At 34.1% G+C, this 19,212-nt stretch overlaps 2 protein-coding genes across 3 annotated transcripts; one reads left to right on the forward strand and one right to left on the reverse strand.

The window, feature by feature from the left end:
* Positions 1-2,024: 2,024 nt before the first annotated feature.
* LOC127080610 (target of rapamycin complex subunit LST8-1) lies at positions 2,025-8,125 on the forward strand. Of its 2 annotated transcripts, none has more exons than XM_051020932.1 (11): positions 2,025-2,228; positions 2,356-2,513; positions 2,873-2,974; positions 3,170-3,282; positions 3,389-3,458; positions 3,868-3,945; positions 4,360-4,476; positions 4,563-4,657; positions 6,585-6,664; positions 6,766-6,825; positions 7,723-8,125. In XM_051020932.1, the coding sequence occupies exons 2-11, from the start codon at positions 2,406-2,408 to the stop codon at positions 7,848-7,850; spliced, it is 951 nt and encodes a 316-aa protein (XP_050876889.1). In that variant the 5' UTR covers positions 2,025-2,228; positions 2,356-2,405; the 3' UTR covers positions 7,851-8,125. The 2 variants fall into 2 exon arrangements, with proteins under 2 accessions (XP_050876889.1, XP_050876884.1); XM_051020927.1 differs by having other exon boundaries at positions 2,026-2,228; positions 2,341-2,513.
* Positions 8,126-8,194: 69 nt separating this feature from the next.
* LOC127080624 (uncharacterized) lies at positions 8,195-8,995 on the reverse strand. Its single transcript, XM_051020937.1, has one exon. It carries the CDS (start codon positions 8,922-8,924, stop codon positions 8,436-8,438), a length of 489 nt encoding a protein of 162 aa, XP_050876894.1. The 5' UTR covers positions 8,925-8,995; the 3' UTR covers positions 8,195-8,435.
* Positions 8,996-19,212: the final 10,217 nt, after the last annotated feature.

The following is a 19,212-nucleotide window of genomic DNA, read 5'->3' on the forward strand; positions in this document are numbered from 1 at the left end:
GTTGTAGTTTTGTTTGGTCATCCACATCAGAAAAGAAGGATAGTGTTGTGAAAGAGTTGTTGAGTTGATGTAAAAATTTTTGCAGTGCAGTCTAGGCTTGAGAATATTGATGGAATTTTTTTTTTGACTTATGGAAAGCTCAAGTAAAAAATATGTTGATACAATCAAGATTACGGAAGGTGCAAGATTATGTTGGTGGTTAAAGAACTTTCCGCCAACAAGGATGTTGCACCGTTAGGGGTGTTCAAAACCAAACCAACCCAATAGAAAACCGCAAACCAAACCAAACCAAACCGAAACCGCAAAAAACCGCATTTGGTTCGGATTCGTTTGGGTCATTTTTTAATAAAACCGCACGGTTTGGTTTGGTTTGCGGTTTGTATTTTGCAAACCGAACTAAACCAAACCAAACCGCATTATGTTACAACCCAAAGTTCACTTATCCCACATCCAACCCAAACCTCAAACCTAGTATGCCTTAACCTTACATTTACAAACGATTTTCTCTTAATCACACTTAGGGTTTCAATTTCAACCTTCTTAAATCTCTCATAGTAGTATCACACATTCTTCTCATCTTCTTTTCCATGTAGGTCTCGCCTATTCTACTCTAATAAGTCCTCTATTATGTTCTTTCTTTTTTATCTTTTATGTTACTATTTTCTCTTCCAATTACGTTTTTATTGCACTTTTCTTCTCAATCTCGCGTCTCTTATGTTATTTTTTTCATCTTCTCTAATCTCTCATCTCATATGTTTTTTTTATGTTTTATTATAATGTCTTTGATATTATATTATGATACTATTTATATTTGTCTTTTATTCCACTTTTGTCTAATATGGTTTTTTTATATATTGAATGAAACGTTTTTGTCTAAATATGATGAATTTGGATGTTATTTGGTAATATATAAATGACTAAACACAAAGTTATGTCGTTATTTGTAGGAGTATATATGGCTCTATAAAAATATTATAAAAAACCGAACCAACCGAACCAACCCAAACCGCATTGATTTGGTTTGGTTTTATTTCTAAAAGTCAACCGAACCAAACCGAACCGCATACTTTTTTCTCTTGCGGTTCGGGTGATTTTTATCGCAAAAACCGCTCAAACCGCACCGCGAACACCCTTATGCACCGTAGTGTTTCAAACTGGTTTTCGACATGTGAAAATTCTTGAAGTGGTTTAGGTTCAAGTGAAATATACTATTCTTTAAGGAGAGTATGATAGTTTTTTAAAATTATGATTGTCAGTGAAGACAATGTGAAATTCTTTGAGTGATTTTACTTCAAGTGAAATTATTATTCATGATAAAGTATTTGATTGTCAGTGATGACAATGTGAATTTTTTGAAGTGGTTTATCTTTAAGTGAAATATATTCTTCATGAGAGAGTATGATAGTTTTTAAAACTATGATTGTCGATGAGGACAATGTGAAATTTTTTGGAGTGGTGTAGCTTCAAGTGACTATACACTTTATGGTGGAGTATGACTGTCAATGAAGACAATGAAAATTGATGTATTATTTTCAATCAAGGTGAAAATTATTGAGATTGGTTGAAAATATATATGTTGATACTCTTTATGGTGGAGTATAATCATCAACGAAGACAATGAAAACTTATGTATTATTTTCAATCAAGGTGGAAATTGTTGGGGTTAGTTGAAAATATACATATTGAAGAAGTCTCATATCGCTTAATTTTATGAATGAAGAAACCGTCAAATGTTATATATATAATACAAATTTTTTGAAGTCACACATCACTTAATTTTATGTAGGAAGAGGGAGTGTAATGTTATATTATATGTTGTAACAATTTTCATATATAATTTAAGATAAATTTAAACTTTTTTTATAAATTTCATCCTCCAAAATCACGTCAGCAAAAAATTTACCATTAAACGTTTTATAATAGAAAATTGACTTCAAAGATTGAAAACCAAATTGATATAAATTAAAACTTTTTCCAAAAATATAATAAAGGGAAGCCAAACATACTTTAACCATTTTTTAGAGAACCAAAGTGTAGTTTACTTTTTAAAGAAAAAAATGTTTTCTTAACAGAAAAATATTAAACGGCGCTTTTTAGATCGCTGAGTCATGAAAATTCCTGAATTGACTTGTACGGCTTTATTTTGACACCGTCGTTAGCGGCGGTAGAATTTCCCGGAGACCGCGACCTCCTCCTCGCGATTCTCTCGCTTTTCCATCACCACCAAGGTAATTTCCATTCTCTCATTTCCAAAACCATTCTATCACACTTTCTGTACAATACGTTATTTCTTCATTGAAATTTAATTTCAGTTGATTCTGATCGATTGAATCATATTAGGTTTTCTGTTGATAGATAAATGTATATTGATAGTAGAAGAAAAAGAAGAAGATTTTTGTTATAGGATGAGTCAACCATCAGTGATACTCGCCACTGCCAGCTATGACCACACCATTCGATTTTGGGAAGCCAAGAGTGGTCGATGTTATCGCACCATCCAATATCCTGATTCGGTTTGGTTCATTTCTTGTGATTCCTTTTTATTTGTGCAGCTATTAGATAAACCAATCTAGGTTTGCATTTGTTTAGGGTTTAGGGATGATTTCATGTTTTATGTATTTTTTTAATTCCTGAAACCGAATCTGTAATTGATAAGCTTTATGTGAAATTTGAGGATCAAATTTGCTTGCATGAACTTTTTGATAAGTTTTGATTAGATTTTAGCTGATTTGCTCAGCTGTTTTAGTGTTTCTAGATTTGTGTTTTATTAGATGGTGGTTGCTTTGGGAGTACTAATTTATCATAGAGAATGGCTTCTTGTGATTTTAGGTTTCATATGTGATACTGATTTTGCTGTATCTAATTTGTATAGCAAGTAAACCGGTTGGAGATAACCCCGGATAAACGCTTCTTAGCTGCAGCTGGTAATCCTCACATACGGTTGTTTGATGTTAACTCAAATAGCCCTCAGCCGGTACGTCTTTTCAACTGATATACTTACAAAGTGAGATCAGTTACATTGATCAACTTTTGCCATAATGTTCTATCCAGGACCATCCTTTTATCCAAATCGTTAATCTCAAGATCTTTCTTATCACCCGAAGCACTTACCTTAAAAAAATATTCATTTTTTGGTTCCAAACATTTTATGTTCCTCATTGTGTGGCAGGTAATGAGCTATGATTCACATACCAATAATGTAATGGCGGTTGGGTTTCAATGTGATGGGAACTGGATGTATTCTGGTTCAGAGGACGGCACAGTTAAGATCTGGGATTTGAGGTGAAGTAGATGTTATGCTGCATAACAATTTTATCTTATGACACTAGTCAGTCCTAAAACTTTGGTCAAATAAATAGACTTTCCTTATTTGATGATAAAAATGCAGGGCACCAGGTTGTCAAAGGGAATATGAAAGTCGTGCAGCAGTTAACAGTGTTGTGTTGCACCCAAATCAGGTTATGCTTCACTATTTGTTGGCAGCTATACAATTTATCCCTGAGTTATGGTTTCATTAATTAAAACTGTATTAAAAATTATGAAGAGATAACTTGGACTGAATGGTCTTACAGCACGCTTTTAGCTTTCCATTATTATGTTATTTCTTTCAATTACTTGTCACTTTTATGAGATTCATTTAACTATTGGTTTATTGATTGGTGTTTAGATCTGGATTATCACATAGCTCAATATTAAGGGCATGTTTCTTTTATATATGTTTCATTTGAAGCATCAAACATGCCTCTTTGATACTCTTTCTTCGTTCACTACGGTTCCTTAGTTCTTAAAATATCCAAGTACATGAGATATATGTACATATAGGTTCTTGCTTTGTGGTTCTCACTGATTTTGCATGTGATCCAACAGACTGAACTAATATCTGGTGATCAAAATGGCAATATTCGTGTGTGGGATTTGACAGCAAATTCATGCAGCTGTGAATTGGTATGAGTTATGACCTCTTTTTACTGTGTATGGTATCAGTTTGGAATAGATTTCTAAATGTTCTCTATAAAAAGATTAAATAAATCCAAAATAATATTGAAAAATAATGAAATATTTGAATTATATAAGTAATGTAGTTGTAAATTGTAACACTCTAGTCACTCATCGGGCTAACACATGCTATGCTTCTTTCTCTTTTACATCCCACATGCACTCTTAATTCCATTATACACCCAATAGCCATGCATCTCCTACATGTATATGCTTTTTCTTATCTATGTCCTTTGGACAACTGTCCACTATTTCCTTAGGCTAAGATTGATCGGTACTTCTATTATGTCTTCCCTCTTTCTCTCTCACCAATGACAAAAATTATTGGCATAACATTATTTTCAATTTGTGGAAGAAATGTAGGTGCCAGAGGTGGATACGGCTGTACGCTCTCTGACAGTGATGTGGGATGGCAGCTTGGTAGTAGCAGCAAATAATAATGGGACATGTTATGTGTGGCGTCTGTTGCGTGGGACTCAGGTTGTGCCTTGATAGAAATATCACGATAATGTCATCGTCATGTCAATCTTTACTTATCTGTACCAATTGAATGTATTTTTGTGCAGACAATGACAAACTTTGAGCCACTTCATAAGCTGCAAGCACACAATGGCTACATCCTCAAATGTCTTTTATCACCTGAGTTTTGTGATCCCCACAGGTCAATAAGAATGTGCCTATGTTTTGTCTTTTTTTATTTTTTTTCCTTATTCTAATTAAGTTTGAAGATGGAAAAGGTTGTGGCCAAGTTACTGGCCAGTTGTTAAGCTTTTGGATAATCAGTTGTGTTAATTATAACAAAAATGGAATTATTAAATATTTACAAACAAGGGTGAAATGTTAAAGATCTATTTGCCACAGCTGAATTCTCAGAGGTCAGGAATTGAAGAAAAAAACTAGGGATAAAAAATTAAGTATTTAATATATGTTGCATAAAGTTCTATCGTTTAAGAGTTGAAATCTCATTAAATCTAAAACAGAGTGGGAGCTATTTTCATTGGATTTGGGCAAAATGCAAGAAACGAAATCCCATGTGCTCCAATATTTCCAAAACATTTTTACTTGGTTTGATTGTTACCATGCATCAAGCAAACTAGACCACGTCCTCTAAACAAATTTCCGTAATTAATCTTATCATTTCAGCAAGCAATCTTAGCATGTGTGGTTGGGTTTAACTCATTTCTACAAAACTGACTTGCATGGTGACATTGCCTCCACTTATAAATAATTTTTTCAGGTCAAATATTGTCCGATTTGAGACTCTTAACACCCCCCCTCATGCTATGTACTATTATTAGGCTTGATGTGTGTATAGAAATAATGGCTGACAAATCTGATTGCAGGTAGCCCAACATATTTAAAATTAGGCTCTGATATCATCTTAGAATGTATGGTTAGGTCTAACTCATCACTACAAAACTGGCTTATAAGGTGAGAATTACCCCTATAAAACCGGCTTATAAGGTGAGGATTGCCCCTACTTACAACATATTTTTCAGACCACATATTATTTGATTTGAGATTCTTAACACACCCCTCACGCCTGGGACTATTGGACTTGGTGCGTGAATATAAATAGTGGGTGATCCGATAATGGAAATTTGATTGCCGGTAGCCCAATAGATCTTAAACTAGGATATGATACCATCTTAGAATGTGTACTTGGACATAACTCTTCCCTACAAAATCGGCTTGTAAAGTGAGGATTATCCTCACTTATAAACATATTTTTAAGCCATATTGTCCGATGTAAACTCTTAACAAGCAGGTTACTGAATTTCCAAACGAGCCCCAAGTAAGTTGTGTAATTTTACTAGTGTTAGTATATATAATGAATATGCATTCTATTATAATACAACTTTTTAAATTTTTCTTGGGAACTGCCTAGATTCTTCAATGAATGTGAACAGCTACAAAAAGTATATTTGAGATTCCTTTTATAAAAAGTGCATGATTTAAATGGCATATTTTTCTTTCACTGAAACAAGTTTTGATTAGAGTTGATTATTGTGAGCAACAGTGGCCAAGGTATCTGAATTCATTGCAAGCAACTCAAAAACTTAAGATAAAATTTATTCTTAATTGGTTTTACTTGAATTTGCACATATGCGTCTCAGATATGCACACACATGCTATGTTACTGTTATGAATATAAGCTGCGGGAGTATATGCTGCCTTTTTTCATAATCAAAATAAAATCAGTTTCCTATGTGCTGTGTGCTTCTACAGTCATATTCATCTCTCTTGCTATGAAGATGGAGCTGCACTTTATTTTCTTGTTCAATATGGTTTATAATATTTAAATTCATATTATTGTTTGAGTTAGCAATATGCAAGTTGTGTAAAAAAACTGTTTGAACTGGAAGCATCAACAATCTAATAGAGAACCTTCCCAAGTCTTTATATTTATCTAAAACTGTTTTGACCGGATTGTAACATCTAGTAATTTAATGATGGTATACCAGCTGGTTTGGGACCACTTTAGTTATTCCAGGACTGTCAATCTCTATGTCTCTATTTCTATCTTTAACTTCCTAATGTACCTCTAGCTTATTTAAGATGTTAATATTTCTTGGTGATATTTTTAGATACTTGGCAACTGCATCTTCTGATAATACTGTCAAGATATGGAATGTTGATGGTTTTACATTAGAGAAGACTTTGATAGGTATTTCATGAAATAATGTGATAATGTAGTGTTTTTTCACTCCCTGCACTTTTCTTCCCAAAATTTCCTAAACCTGAGACGAGGTTGGTTGTACATCTCAGGTCATACACGTTGGGTGTGGGACTGTGTCTTCTCAGTGGATGGTGCCTACCTTATTACAGGTACTAACTTGCTATTTTTTTTGGTATCTGTCTTCGTATACACATCCAGGAACTGGATATATAAATGGGTTTCCTTTGGAACTCTTGTTGTCACATCAGTATTTTGACTTTTTAGGTGATAATAATTATGGTTGCTAACTTCTGCAATGATTTAATGATAACTGTGTAAAAAAGTTTAAAAACACATTTGTAGTGTAGTTGTTACTTAGATACAGGCCTTTATCTTCTGCATTGCCCAGAATTGGATCCTTCAGTTCACAGGAAATGTTAAGCATGGATAAGGTTGATTCATAAAATTGCAAATTTGTGTAATTCTTGATGGCTGATTGGTCTTTCATTTTATTTACCAATTGCTAACTATGATTGTTTATCTTTCTTTAAAGAAAATTTAATTTCTTATGAGCTGCTTAAAAAACATGATCTAAAAAATGCTGGACAATGTAATTTTAGTTGGAAGGTTAAATTTAAATTAGCCCTCCAGAGCCCAGATTTTAAAAAATGCTGGACAATGTAATTTTAGTTGGAAGGTTAAATTTAAATTAGCTATTAATATATAATTTATAATTGTTCTTAGAATTTTTTAATACCCTATACTAAAAGTTGTGTTTTAATTGTACTCTATCAGACCAACTTTTTATTTAAAAGATTAAAAGTGATTAGTGGAAGTTGTAAAAGTTGAAACAGTGGTGGAGAGTGGTGACTTTGAGCGACCTGCTCAAACTACCACTGTTTTTAAAACTAGTGGTGATTTTGCAGTTGCATAATGAGCTGTAATTAAACTACATTTGCCCGATTGCAAAATAGACCTTGCATTATCAATTGTGAATTTGAATGGACACCACTATTCAATTGTTGTTTCATCCAAATTTTTACCCCCAATACATTTTGTCATTGCAGCTTCCTCTGATTCAACTGCTAGGCTTTGGTCTATGTCAACTGGTGAAGATATTAAAGTTTACGGAGGGCACCATAAAGCTACAATTTGCTGTGCTTTACATGATGGAGCTGAACCTGCAACTTGTTGACAGAGTTACCAGATTTCATCAGATACATCCTATTGTGTAAATATTAATACGCATAGTTGGTCTATGAAGTTTATTGCAGTTGTTTGAGGATTTGCACAACTAATTGATGGCCCTCCACTAATACTGTAAATCCTCGTCGGGGACGAAAGACATTATTAATGCTTGTAATGCTATTTGTTGATAGATTTGCAACTAGAGTAGTCTTTTCAAATAATGGATTGAAACGCAAGGATTGAAATTTTATGATATCATGATGATACATATCATTTTTTAAAGACTGTCCAGTTTTGAAATGCAACACATTCATTACATTATGGCTGAGTATTTATAATGACCTACTTAACTAAGAACCCAACAGCCGGTGTTTATATAATTTTTTTCAGCATGGAAATGGTAACTTTCTTTTCCTCAATTGATGATTAATAACCCACAAACAAATGAAGAACAAGCACAAAAATAAAATAAAAATATGTCATTTGAATCACACATTAACCAGGGGTTTAACGTTTGGCACAGAAGTCCTAGTTCCAAAAAAGTGCAAGTTGCAATTATTCTTTGACATCCCATAATCTCTATAAAGCTTTACTAATCAGAGTGTTCACTTTTGGAACTTTCTTTCCCTTTCTTCTTTTCCTTTTCCCTTTTTTCCTTCTTGCCATGCTTCTCAGTCTTATGGTGATTTTGAGGATTCTCAGTGAAGTCTTCAATATCCATGTGTACACCAGGATCATTGGCATGGTAGCTACCGCCAAGCATGATTGAATTGTTGATGGCCTGGAAGTTGCTGTTAACATAAGTACTCAATAATTCAGGCTCTTCATGAGAAAAATATTTACCTGATTTTTCGTCCATTTCACTCCGCAGAGTAGCTCCTTCGTTGGTTCCTGCTAGGGTGATAATCCTAGTGCCATTTTCATCCTCATTGTCCAAATGGTGGGTGGAGCCTGGTTTATGAAAATTAGTGACACGGCCAGTGATGGCAGAAACCATCTCCCTAATTTCTCTATCCAGATTCTTATGCTTCTCAGCTTCAGCAGGAGGAGACTGACTTGATTTCACTGATTCAGAATGCATGTTTGTAAGGCCCTTGAATGAAACCTTCTCTCTTAATAACTCAAGTGTGTATGGCTTTTGAATGTAATGTGAGTATTTATATTACAAGAGCTGAAGGACATTTAGTTAAATGTTGTCTTGTGGGTGAATAAAGTGAATGGAATGACTTGGAAGGCAATAAGAGAATCTTAAATGTACTTCATATAAGCAGAAAAAAGCTAAAGGAGGAATTAAGGATTGCTTCATAATGGGTTAATATCTTATTCTTTTGTGACTCCTATACTTCTTTACTGACAACCATTTTCAAGGAAAAGAATCACTGCCTTCGCTGTGCTTGGAGACTTGAACAGCAATCTGTTTTATCATAGCTTTTGATGATTTTGCTATTTTGAAAATTTATTAATAATATTTACTTGGTGCTCAAACAAATTTAATATTATGTGCTGTATTTGGTAATCTTATTAACTAATATTTTAATCTGTTAAATAATTTTGTTTGTAATATTTTATAAAAAAAATTTATAAATGAAAAAGGGAAAAGAAAAAATAAAAAATCATCTAAAAAATAAAGGTCCATTAACATCCGCTAGTAAGAGACAGCTAGCAGGAGAGTGATGACTCCTATAAGAGGCACTTTAAAAGATCGGTGTACTGCATCATGTTTTGCTAGATAGTCAACACAAGCATTCTCCTTTCTAAGAGGATGACTAGAAAAACTCTTTAATGTTGAGAAAAATCGTGACATAGTGATGTTAAACATTAACAGACTCTGAGATAAACTTGATAGCAGATTTGAAGTCAAAATAACACATAAGGTCTTTGATGTCAAGTTCTCATGTTATACGCAAACCATGATTTATCTTCATCAGCTCAACATAAAGGATGTTGGAATAACCAATATTATTCGTAAAATTGTGAACTCATTCTCCATCAACATTTCAAATCAGTCCACAAAAATCCAAGACGCTGAAATTATCAAGATTACTGCCATCAACATTCAAAATCGTATTACTACCTTTGTGTGCATTCTGCGTGATATTTCTCGTTAGATGAGATATATTATGCTTGAGAAAATGTTTAGCTAACAAATTAGATAATTCACTATGACAAGTTTCAAAGTATAGGAAGTTACCACTTCATTCGCAAGACACAATTTATTCATAGCGCACCACAACCACCAGCAAGAAGTCAATGTTGAATGTTGAATGCATAAACCTAAAACTACTAATTTGTTTAAATAGAGAAAGAGAATTTGGACGTGATAGCAACCAACCCTAAAAAAAATATAAAATCGGTCCAAAAACTAAGTATTTTCTTAAGTTTGGAACTAAAATGAAATATTTGACCCTTCTTCACTTCGAATCAGCTTTTGATTTAAATATGAAACTTGTATCTTATCCTCTCATATTTCCAACACATATTAGAATGTGTCAATCTGATTTTCATAGCTCAAGTTATGATCTACACAGCGAGAAGGTGTAAATAATTATTTATTCAGAAAATAAGCACAACTTAACTTCAAAAACCTATTAAAAGCAATTAAAATAATGCGAGAAGTCATATAAAAGTCTTAGCATAAAGTAACAGATAGTGTTTAAAATACACTGATCACAGAGTTGCTGCAATGGCAGAATCACGCTTTCGGTTTCGCAGGTCAGGACGATTTCGCCCAGCGAGCTGTTGTGCTCGCTTGGTGAGGATGACAGTACATGGGTGATATTTCGTGTCAATTTGTTGGTCTGTTTTCTGATTCCAGCGATTGTTGGTTGTTGTTTGGTTATGTCCAATGATATAAACTAATATGTTTGAATGATGTGTGAATGTATGTTCGTTGTGTGAATATATGTATTGAAATGCAAGTTTAACTATGTGAACTATTGTACATGCTTGCTAATGAATTGATGAGATGAGTAGTTCAGAGTGAGAGTTACTGGTGATACATTGAATGCATGATTGTTTGCAGTCATTAGTTTGGTTGTATTCATTATTATGTCATTGTTGTTACATGATTATTTATAATCAGATGTGTGGTTGTATTCATTGTTGTGTTGTTGTCATTGCATTGTCATATTCCATGCATCATATGTTGTCGTTGTTGTGAAAGAGGCGGCTCACGGGTTCATATGTTGGGACCAATGACTTATCCCAAGTTTAGATGTTGGGGCTCAAGGTTCATATGTTGGAACTTGCTTCGTATGAAGAATCATTTGTTGAGTTGGTACCGGATGCATGGGTGAGTCGATGTTGCATTGCATTACATAATTGTTGTGCAGATAAGATGCTTAAGTGTTGTTGAATACTCTTGTATAGAGTTATGTGATTTTGAATGTGATGAATATTATTTTCTTTAATGATTGATTATGGTGTGGGTAAAATATGAATATGTGATATTGTGGTGCATGTTTAATATGTGTATAATTTGCGATGTGTGAATCTGTCCTGATTGTTTTTTACATCGATTATTATTTGAACATATTTTCACCCCTTTTTGTGTTGTTGCGCATGTGCTCCTCTGGAGTACAAACAATCAAATCAGGTACCTCAGTAGGAACTTGCTATTGAGGATGGCGTTGTGCCTCTTTAATTGGAGTCGCTCTAATATGTAACACGAGAGGAACCGATTGTTCTTTTATTCTGATTGTGTTGCATATCTTTTCATTTATTTTGATGTTGAATTATTTTTCAAACTAATAATGCCGTTAATTATTTTATAATTTACGTTGCTTATCAAATGATTTAATTTTCAATCATGTGGTTCATGTATATCTTTTTTTTATGTTTGAGTAACATCCTACTTGAAGGATTTATGTATTATACATGTTTTACGTAATTGTTTGTCGAGTCGGGAAGTAGGATGTTATATTAAGCCTCCATACCCATACCCAAAATGAGACAGCAATTCCTTCTGACGATTCGTTAATAAAATTGATATGTTTCATCATGGATATTAAAGAACTCGTTCCTCTTCAATTAGAGCATGATCTAAATTTAAAGGTTTTATTGATCCTAAAGATATAAAGGATTTTTTGTTTAGAAATGAGTGGTTTGACATAATGATACTACAGTTGTGGTGCACATAACTACAATTTCTATTTTAATTAATGTCAATTTTAAATTTGTGCACATAATTAATTTCAATATTAAGACTCACTTTATTTTTTGAGTTTTATTTAGCCATTTAAGTACATGCGTCATTTTTGTATATAATCAAATCAATCATATATTTATGAATTCTTTGACCCATTTAGTATGCGACTTACATCAAATTCTCAAAAAGTGCGATGAGAATAAAATATGTTATTTAGCACGGTTTATCTTTTTGTGAGTAATTTAAAATTATGGTTTCTCTTATATTTACTTTCTATATTTTACCAATTACTAATTATCCTCGTGTTCATTCAGTGGAAATAAATTATTATATGTCTTAAGTAGAATATAGTAATTATGTTATATTTCTTAGTTAAACCACTTGAACTAAAGATGAAAATATATATTCTACATAAGTTTATATTTTATAAGACTTTTAATAATATTTTCTTTGACTTTATAATTAGCTTAGCCTGTAATGTTTAAATAGCTTTTAATATATAAAGTTCTGTAGAGAATCAATATATTGAACGGAGTTAGAAAAAAAACCCAAATTTTATATGCTCCAGGTTTGTTTAACATTTTGGTGGTACTAGATGGAAGCTATTTTGGTGGTTACATATTAATGTATTGTTTTGTTTAAAAAATGTGCATATGTTGGTTCATATCTTATTGTGGTAGAAAATATGGTATACAATACAAGAATTAAAAAAAAGTGGTACATATGGAAAATTAAAAAATATTTTAAAAAATAATAATTGAATTCACCACGATTTTATCAGCCAATCTTAGTGAAATGTAACACACAAAATATTTCATACTCATAATACAATTAAGAATCGAACCCGTGACCTAGTGACATTTCACCATGGTTGATTATGTCAACTATGATGAAATGTGACGTGGTATCTAGTTTCTCACCACAACCATTCACCCATAATATAAAGTAACACACTTACTATCTTATTTTTCATTAATCTAACTATGGTGAAATATACATTTTATAATAGTGATTATTCTTCCACCAGGTAAAAGAAATGAAGCAAAATCCATGAAATCAACAATCAAAATTATTTTTCACTTTAGAGAATAAGATTGATGCTAACATGTTATGCAAGAAGGCTTACTATGTACCACAAAATAAAAACAAATTTCTAATCCCTCGATAGTAGAATAGAATATTGAAGGTTGACATAGTTTTAAAATTTAAATACAATTTCAATATCTTTACTTTTAAGAAAATAAAATTTTGTTCCATACATTTTAAAACAGTTTTAGTCTTTTAATTTAATTTTTTAATGAATTGTGGTATCTCACCTTATTTTTAGGTCAATTTTATTACGTAACAATGTCTATTGATAAATTAAATATTCACACCATATTTAAGAGAAGTTTTGTTGATGTGTCATCTTAAATTTATCTATATAAATACTTCCATCAAAATTAACCTTAAAATGGAGGAAGAAACCTAGACACAAAAAGAATATTTAAGGACCACAAAATTAGATCTTAAAATTGTTGAATTGTAATTCCTTATGTCGAAGCAGGTTGCTTGATAGAAGCAAGAAAGTGTCGAATTACCTAGTATGTCGAGTTGTATTAGTGTGTCGAAGTGTTGAAGCATGTTTCTTCACACATGATTTCGACTTAGGCCTATTTTTAGTAGTATTAACTATTTTGGCCTTTTATAGTTTTGGGGTTTGGCTTAGTGAGCAAGCTAAGATAAATCTATAAATAGAGAGAATAAATCTTATTCTTGTAATGTTGTATTCATAATATTGTATTCATAAAATTTTGCAATTGCAAAGTGAATAAAGAAATTTTCCACAGGTTGTGGACAGAGAGAAACTCTGCAGAAAATATTATTCTTCTCCATCGTTCTTTCTTTTCTTTCTCAATTGTTCTTCTCTTTTAATTGTTATTGTGTAGGTGATAACAATATTGTTCATCAAGATTGATAGAAATTCTCCATAGGTTGTGGTGGATTTCCAACATCTGGTATCAAGAGCTCCGATTTAAACAATTCGTGGGATGAAAATCATGATGGCAATGAATCATCCAAACAGACATTTTTCAACAAATCTTCTGATTCTCAAGAACAACAATTATGAGAATTGGTGAAGCCGATAAAGGTTGTGTTCTATTATTAAGATCTTTGGGATCTTGTGAAGGAAACAGTAACAACGCTTGCAGAAAACGCGATAGATCAAGAAAAGGCTGCATATACAGAATTGGAGAAGAAAGATTATAAAGCTCTCTTTATAATCCATCAATGTGTTGATGCAGATAACTTTAAAAAGGTTAGTGATATAGAGTCAGCAAAAGAAGCATGGGAAATTTTGGAGAAGTCGTTTGGAGGCGCGGAAAAGGTGAAAAAGGTGAGGTTACAAACTCACAAAAGGACTTATGAATTGCTTCAGATGGAAGACGATGAAAGCATAACTAGTTTCTTCACCAAGGTTACAAAACTGGTGAATCAAATCAAGGTATGTAGAGAAATGTTAACATCAAGACCTATTGTTGGAAAGATCTTGAGGTCGTTGGCTCCAAAGTTCGACCACGTGGTAGTAGCCATAGAAGAGTCGAAAGATTTATCAAAGCTGACAAAGGAAGAGCTTCAATGGACACTTGAACATCATGAACAAAGAATGGTTGAAAGAGTTGCAGAAAAGTCGAAGAGTGATATGGCTTTGTAGGCGCAATCAGCAAAAGAAAGGAAAGGAAAAGGAAGCTGGAATGGCAACAAAAGCAGAGGAGACTACAACAATTCGACTGGTCAAAATCAACAAGAAGGAAACTGGCTGAATCAGAGAAAACCCTGGAATCAAGGAAACCAAAGAGGTGGTGCTGCAGGTAGAGGAAGAGGTGGTGGTCAAAAGTCAGACAAGAGTCACATTCAGTGTTACAATTGTCAAAAGTATGGTCACTATTCTAGTGATTGTCCATAAAAGTATAAGAATCAAGAAACTTATGCAAAGCTGGCGAAACATGAAGAAGAAGAGACGTTGATGGTGGTTATAACAAGAGATGAAAAGAGATTCAAGGACCAGTGGTACTTTGACTCAGGATGCTCATCACACATGTCTAGAAGGAAAGATTGGTTTGTCAATATAAAACCTCCAATGAAGAACATGGTGAAATTTTCAAATGACAACACTCAAGCAGTTGAAGGTGTTGGTGATGTTCTAATTATGAGGAAAGATGGTAAGAGGTCAGTAATTTCAAATGTGTTGTACATACCAGACATGAAGAGTAATTTGCTCAGCATAAGGCAGCTAGTCGAAAAGAACTACAGGGTGTCGATTGAAGACAAGATGATGAGAGTTCTCGACTCAAATGGAAGGTTGATCTTGAAGGCTCCAATATCTTATAATAGAACCTTCAAGATTGAGCTAAATGTGATGGAGCATAAGTGCCTCGCAACAGCAGCCAGCAAAGATGAATGGATATGGAATTATAGACTTGGTCATCATAATTTCAAAGATACCAGAGATTTGAAGAGAAGAAATATGGTTTCAGGATTACCAGAAATCGACATTCCAAACGAAGTGTGTGAAGAATGTGTGTAGGCAAAGCATCACAAGAACAACTTCAGTAAGGATGTATGAAGCAGGTCGAAGGCAATTCTTGAAGTCATATACTCTAATGTATGGGCTCCTATCCAGGTGAATTGATTGGAGGTAACAAATACTTTGTTATATTCATAGATGATTTCAGTTGAAAACTGTGGATTTACCTGATCAAGGAGAAAACTGAAGTGGTTGAGATATTTGCCAAGTTTAAATCTATGGTCGAAAGACAAAGCGATCAAAAGATCAAGATTCTGAGGACTGATGGTGGTGGAGAATGTAACACCCCGATAATAATATGATAATTATTTAAATTAAGTTAATAATATATTTATTAATTTAATTAGATAATTGGATTATTATTATTATTATTTTTGGAGTTATTGAATTATTATTATTTTGGAATAATAATTATTGGAAAATATATAAGTGTGAAATAAGGAAGAAGAATCCCATTTGGTAAAAAAAGAGTTTTACGTGAAACAGAGAAGCGGCTGAAAAGTGGAAAGTGGAGAAAGGGCAAAGAGGAAGAGCAAGGGCAAAGGTTGGAGAAGAGAAAAGCTTGGAGCTCAAAGATTTGCCGGATTAATCAGGTAAAGGGGGTTTATCGTCGTTTAATGGGTATTATGGGTTAGCATGTAATGGGTAGTGATAAGCCGTTGAATTGACCCTAATTGGAATTATGAATGCTGGAAAATTATGTTGGATAAACTGTGTTAGGCTGTAATTGAGTCTGTGTTTGGGTTAGTGGTGAATTTCCGAACGTATAGCTTTTTACGGAATTGGAATCGGAGGTCCGGAAGTCCTCCAACGGCGGAAAATGCGGAGAATTCTGCATTCTGCCTTGTGTTAGCGCAGGAACAGCTTCTGTCTTGCGTTAACCGGTTAACCCAGGGTGTTAACCGGTTAACTCTGTTATGTATTTTGAATAATTGCTGTTTTGTCTGCGTTAACCGGTTAACCCAGGGCGTTAACCGGTTAACACTGTTAAGTTTTGGGCAGGAAGCGTGTTTGTGCTGCGTTAACCGGTTAACCCAGGGCGTTAACCGGTTAACACTGTTGCAGAGTGGAAAAATTGTTAATTAAAATGTTGTGTGCCTAATTGATGGTTGCCTATATCGGTGTGTGATATAGTAGGGATTATTTCCCGCTGTTTTGAACAGTATAGGTATTAGTAGAGTGTGCTAATACTGTGTTTAATTATTTGACATGATATGATGTGTTGATACATGTGTTGATAATGTATGATGGTATGCATAATGTTGTGAATGTGTATGTTATGCATGTGTTGTGAATGGACTGTTTTATGGCTTAGAGAGTGAGCATCGGTCCATTGTGGATTATTGTTGTGATGTTGCATTGCTAGGTGATTAGCGTGCATAATGTGGCCTTTATGGTGGTAGCTAATTCCCATGGTGAGGAATTAGTGATGTTAGTCATTTGGACTGTTTTTGATGTTTGCATGCTAGGTGAATTAGCGTGCATAGCATGGCCCTTGGGGTGGTAGCTAATTCCCATGGTGAGGAATTAGTGATGTGAGTCACTAGGTCTCAAATGAGTGGGACTGGTGAGCTTGGTAGCCGTACCTGGATTTGGTCGGTGAAGTTGAACTATATGTTCACGAATAGTCGGTACCGCATGCATGGAGTCTCATTGCATAATATACGTGTAGTGTATAATATGAATGGATGTATTCCAATGTTATACGTGTGTTGTGTTGGCATTGAGCATGAGTGTGAATTGTGTTGATATTGAGTATGATATTTGAGTTGATGTGCCGTTACTGAATGTGTGATACGATTAGGGTGATTAATGTGTTAAATTACTTAACATGACATTATATTCTATAATGCTTATTATATCGATTGAGGAACTCACCCTTACAACTATTTTTCAGGTAACGAGCAGTGATTGAGTAGAAGCTAATGCTTGGAGTCTAGTGTAGTCTCCTTAGTGGGTCATGCTCTGATAGATGTAACATCGGGAGGGAACATTTTAATTGTGTTGTTGATGTTTGTTGAACCAGTTTACATGTAGTATGTTACATGTTTTGAATGATCGATTTGATCTCTATCCGTTGCGTATTGTGCAATACTTTATGTGTTTGAGTTAAATAATGAGCATGACTAAATAGTATGACGAATGGTGCGAAATAAATGTGTGACACCCTTAATTGCATGACTACTCTGATTTATATGTTGTTATTTTAATTTAATATTTGGGGTATTTTAGAAGGGTGTTACAGAGAACATGTGTCGAAAGACTTCGACACATTATGTGTGAAAGAAGGGATTCTGCATGAGGTGGTGCCACCCTACACTCCACGGTTGAATGGAGTCGCAAAAAGGAAGAATATAACCATCATGAATATGGTGAGAAGTATGTTGAAAGGCAAGCATCTACCCAAAGAATTATGGGGAGAAGTTGTGTCGACTGCAACATATAACAGATGTCCGACGAAGAAGCTAGAAGGAATCACGCCAGAAGAATGTTGGTATGGTGTCAAGCCTGGCATGAGTCATACGAAGGTGTTTAGATCTATATCACATAGACATGTGCCAGATCAGTTGAGAAGAAAACTTGATGACAAGTTGAGTCAGATGATCCTGATAGGATATTATTCGACTGGAGGATACAAGTTATTCGACCTAGTGAACAAGCAATTGATGATCAACAGAGACGTGATCATATATGAGCTTAAGGAATGGGATTGGACAGAGAATGCTAAGAAGGATTCAGTGAGAATCTTATGTGATGAACCAACTAATGAAGTTGAAAGAGAAGTTCGACAAGAAGTTAAAGGTGAAGCAGACCTCAAAGAACAAGACACGTGCCTGCAAGGTGGCAAGAATATATGATTATATTAGATGATATGGTCAATAAAGAAGGTGAGCTGGTACACTATGCTTTCTACACAGATGTCGAACCATTCAATGCAACTGAGGCATTAGAATATTCTAAGTGGGTGAAATCAATGAACGAAGAACTGAAGTCAATCGAAGTCAACAACACTTGGTCACTTGTCGAATTTCGCCAAGATAAGAAGATAATCGATGTAAAGTGGGTATACAAGGTGAAGTTGAATCACAAAGGAGAAGTGACTCGACACAAGGCGAGACTTGTGGCGAAAGGATTTCTTCAGAAAGAAGGAACCGACTTCGAGAAAGTTTTTGCACTTGTTGCTAGGATCAAAATAATCAGGTTGGTTATTGGTCTAGCAAACATGAACAACTGGCAGATGTGTCAGATGGATGAGAAATGTGCATTCCTGAATGGCGCCTTAAAATAAGAAGTTTATGTTGCACAACTAGTTGGGTTTGTGAAACAAGGTGAAGAAAGAAAGGTGTATGGGCTGCATAAAGCCCTGTACGGACTTAAACAAGCTCCAAGAGTTTGGAACAAGAAGATAGATGGCTTTCTAAGGGAGAAGGAATTTATGAAGAGCAAAACTGAACATGGAGTATATGTAAGAAGAAACAAGAGATAATTGCTTATATAATGTCTCTATGTCGATGACTTGTTGATAACAGGTAGCTGCAAGAAGGAGATCGAAGACTTCAAAGGTGATCTCAACAAGGAATTTGAAATGTCATATTTGGGTAACATTTCATATTTCCTTGGCATCGAATTCTACAAGAGTGGTAGAGGTTTGAT

Source organism: Lathyrus oleraceus, chromosome 1, assembly GCF_024323335.1.
Source record: "Lathyrus oleraceus cultivar Zhongwan6 chromosome 1, CAAS_Psat_ZW6_1.0, whole genome shotgun sequence".
Lineage (NCBI taxonomy): Eukaryota > Viridiplantae > Streptophyta > Magnoliopsida > Fabales > Fabaceae > Lathyrus > Lathyrus oleraceus.

Bases quoted from the DNA above. Each gene is read 5' to 3' on its own strand.
- LOC127080610 (XM_051020932.1), top strand. From the start codon at position 2,406: ATGAGTCAACCATCAGTGATACTCGCCACTGCCAGCTATGACCACACC. The intron at 2,514-2,872 runs GTTTGGTTCATT...TAATTTGTATAG, and splicing joins CCATCCAATATCCTGATTCG to CAAGTAAACCGGTTGGAGAT. The intron at 4,658-6,584 runs GTCAATAAGAAT...TGATATTTTTAG, and splicing joins GAGTTTTGTGATCCCCACAG to ATACTTGGCAACTGCATCTT.
- LOC127080624 (XM_051020937.1), bottom strand. From the start codon at position 8,924: ATGCATTCTGAATCAGTGAAATCAAGTCAGTCTCCTCCTGCTGAAGCT.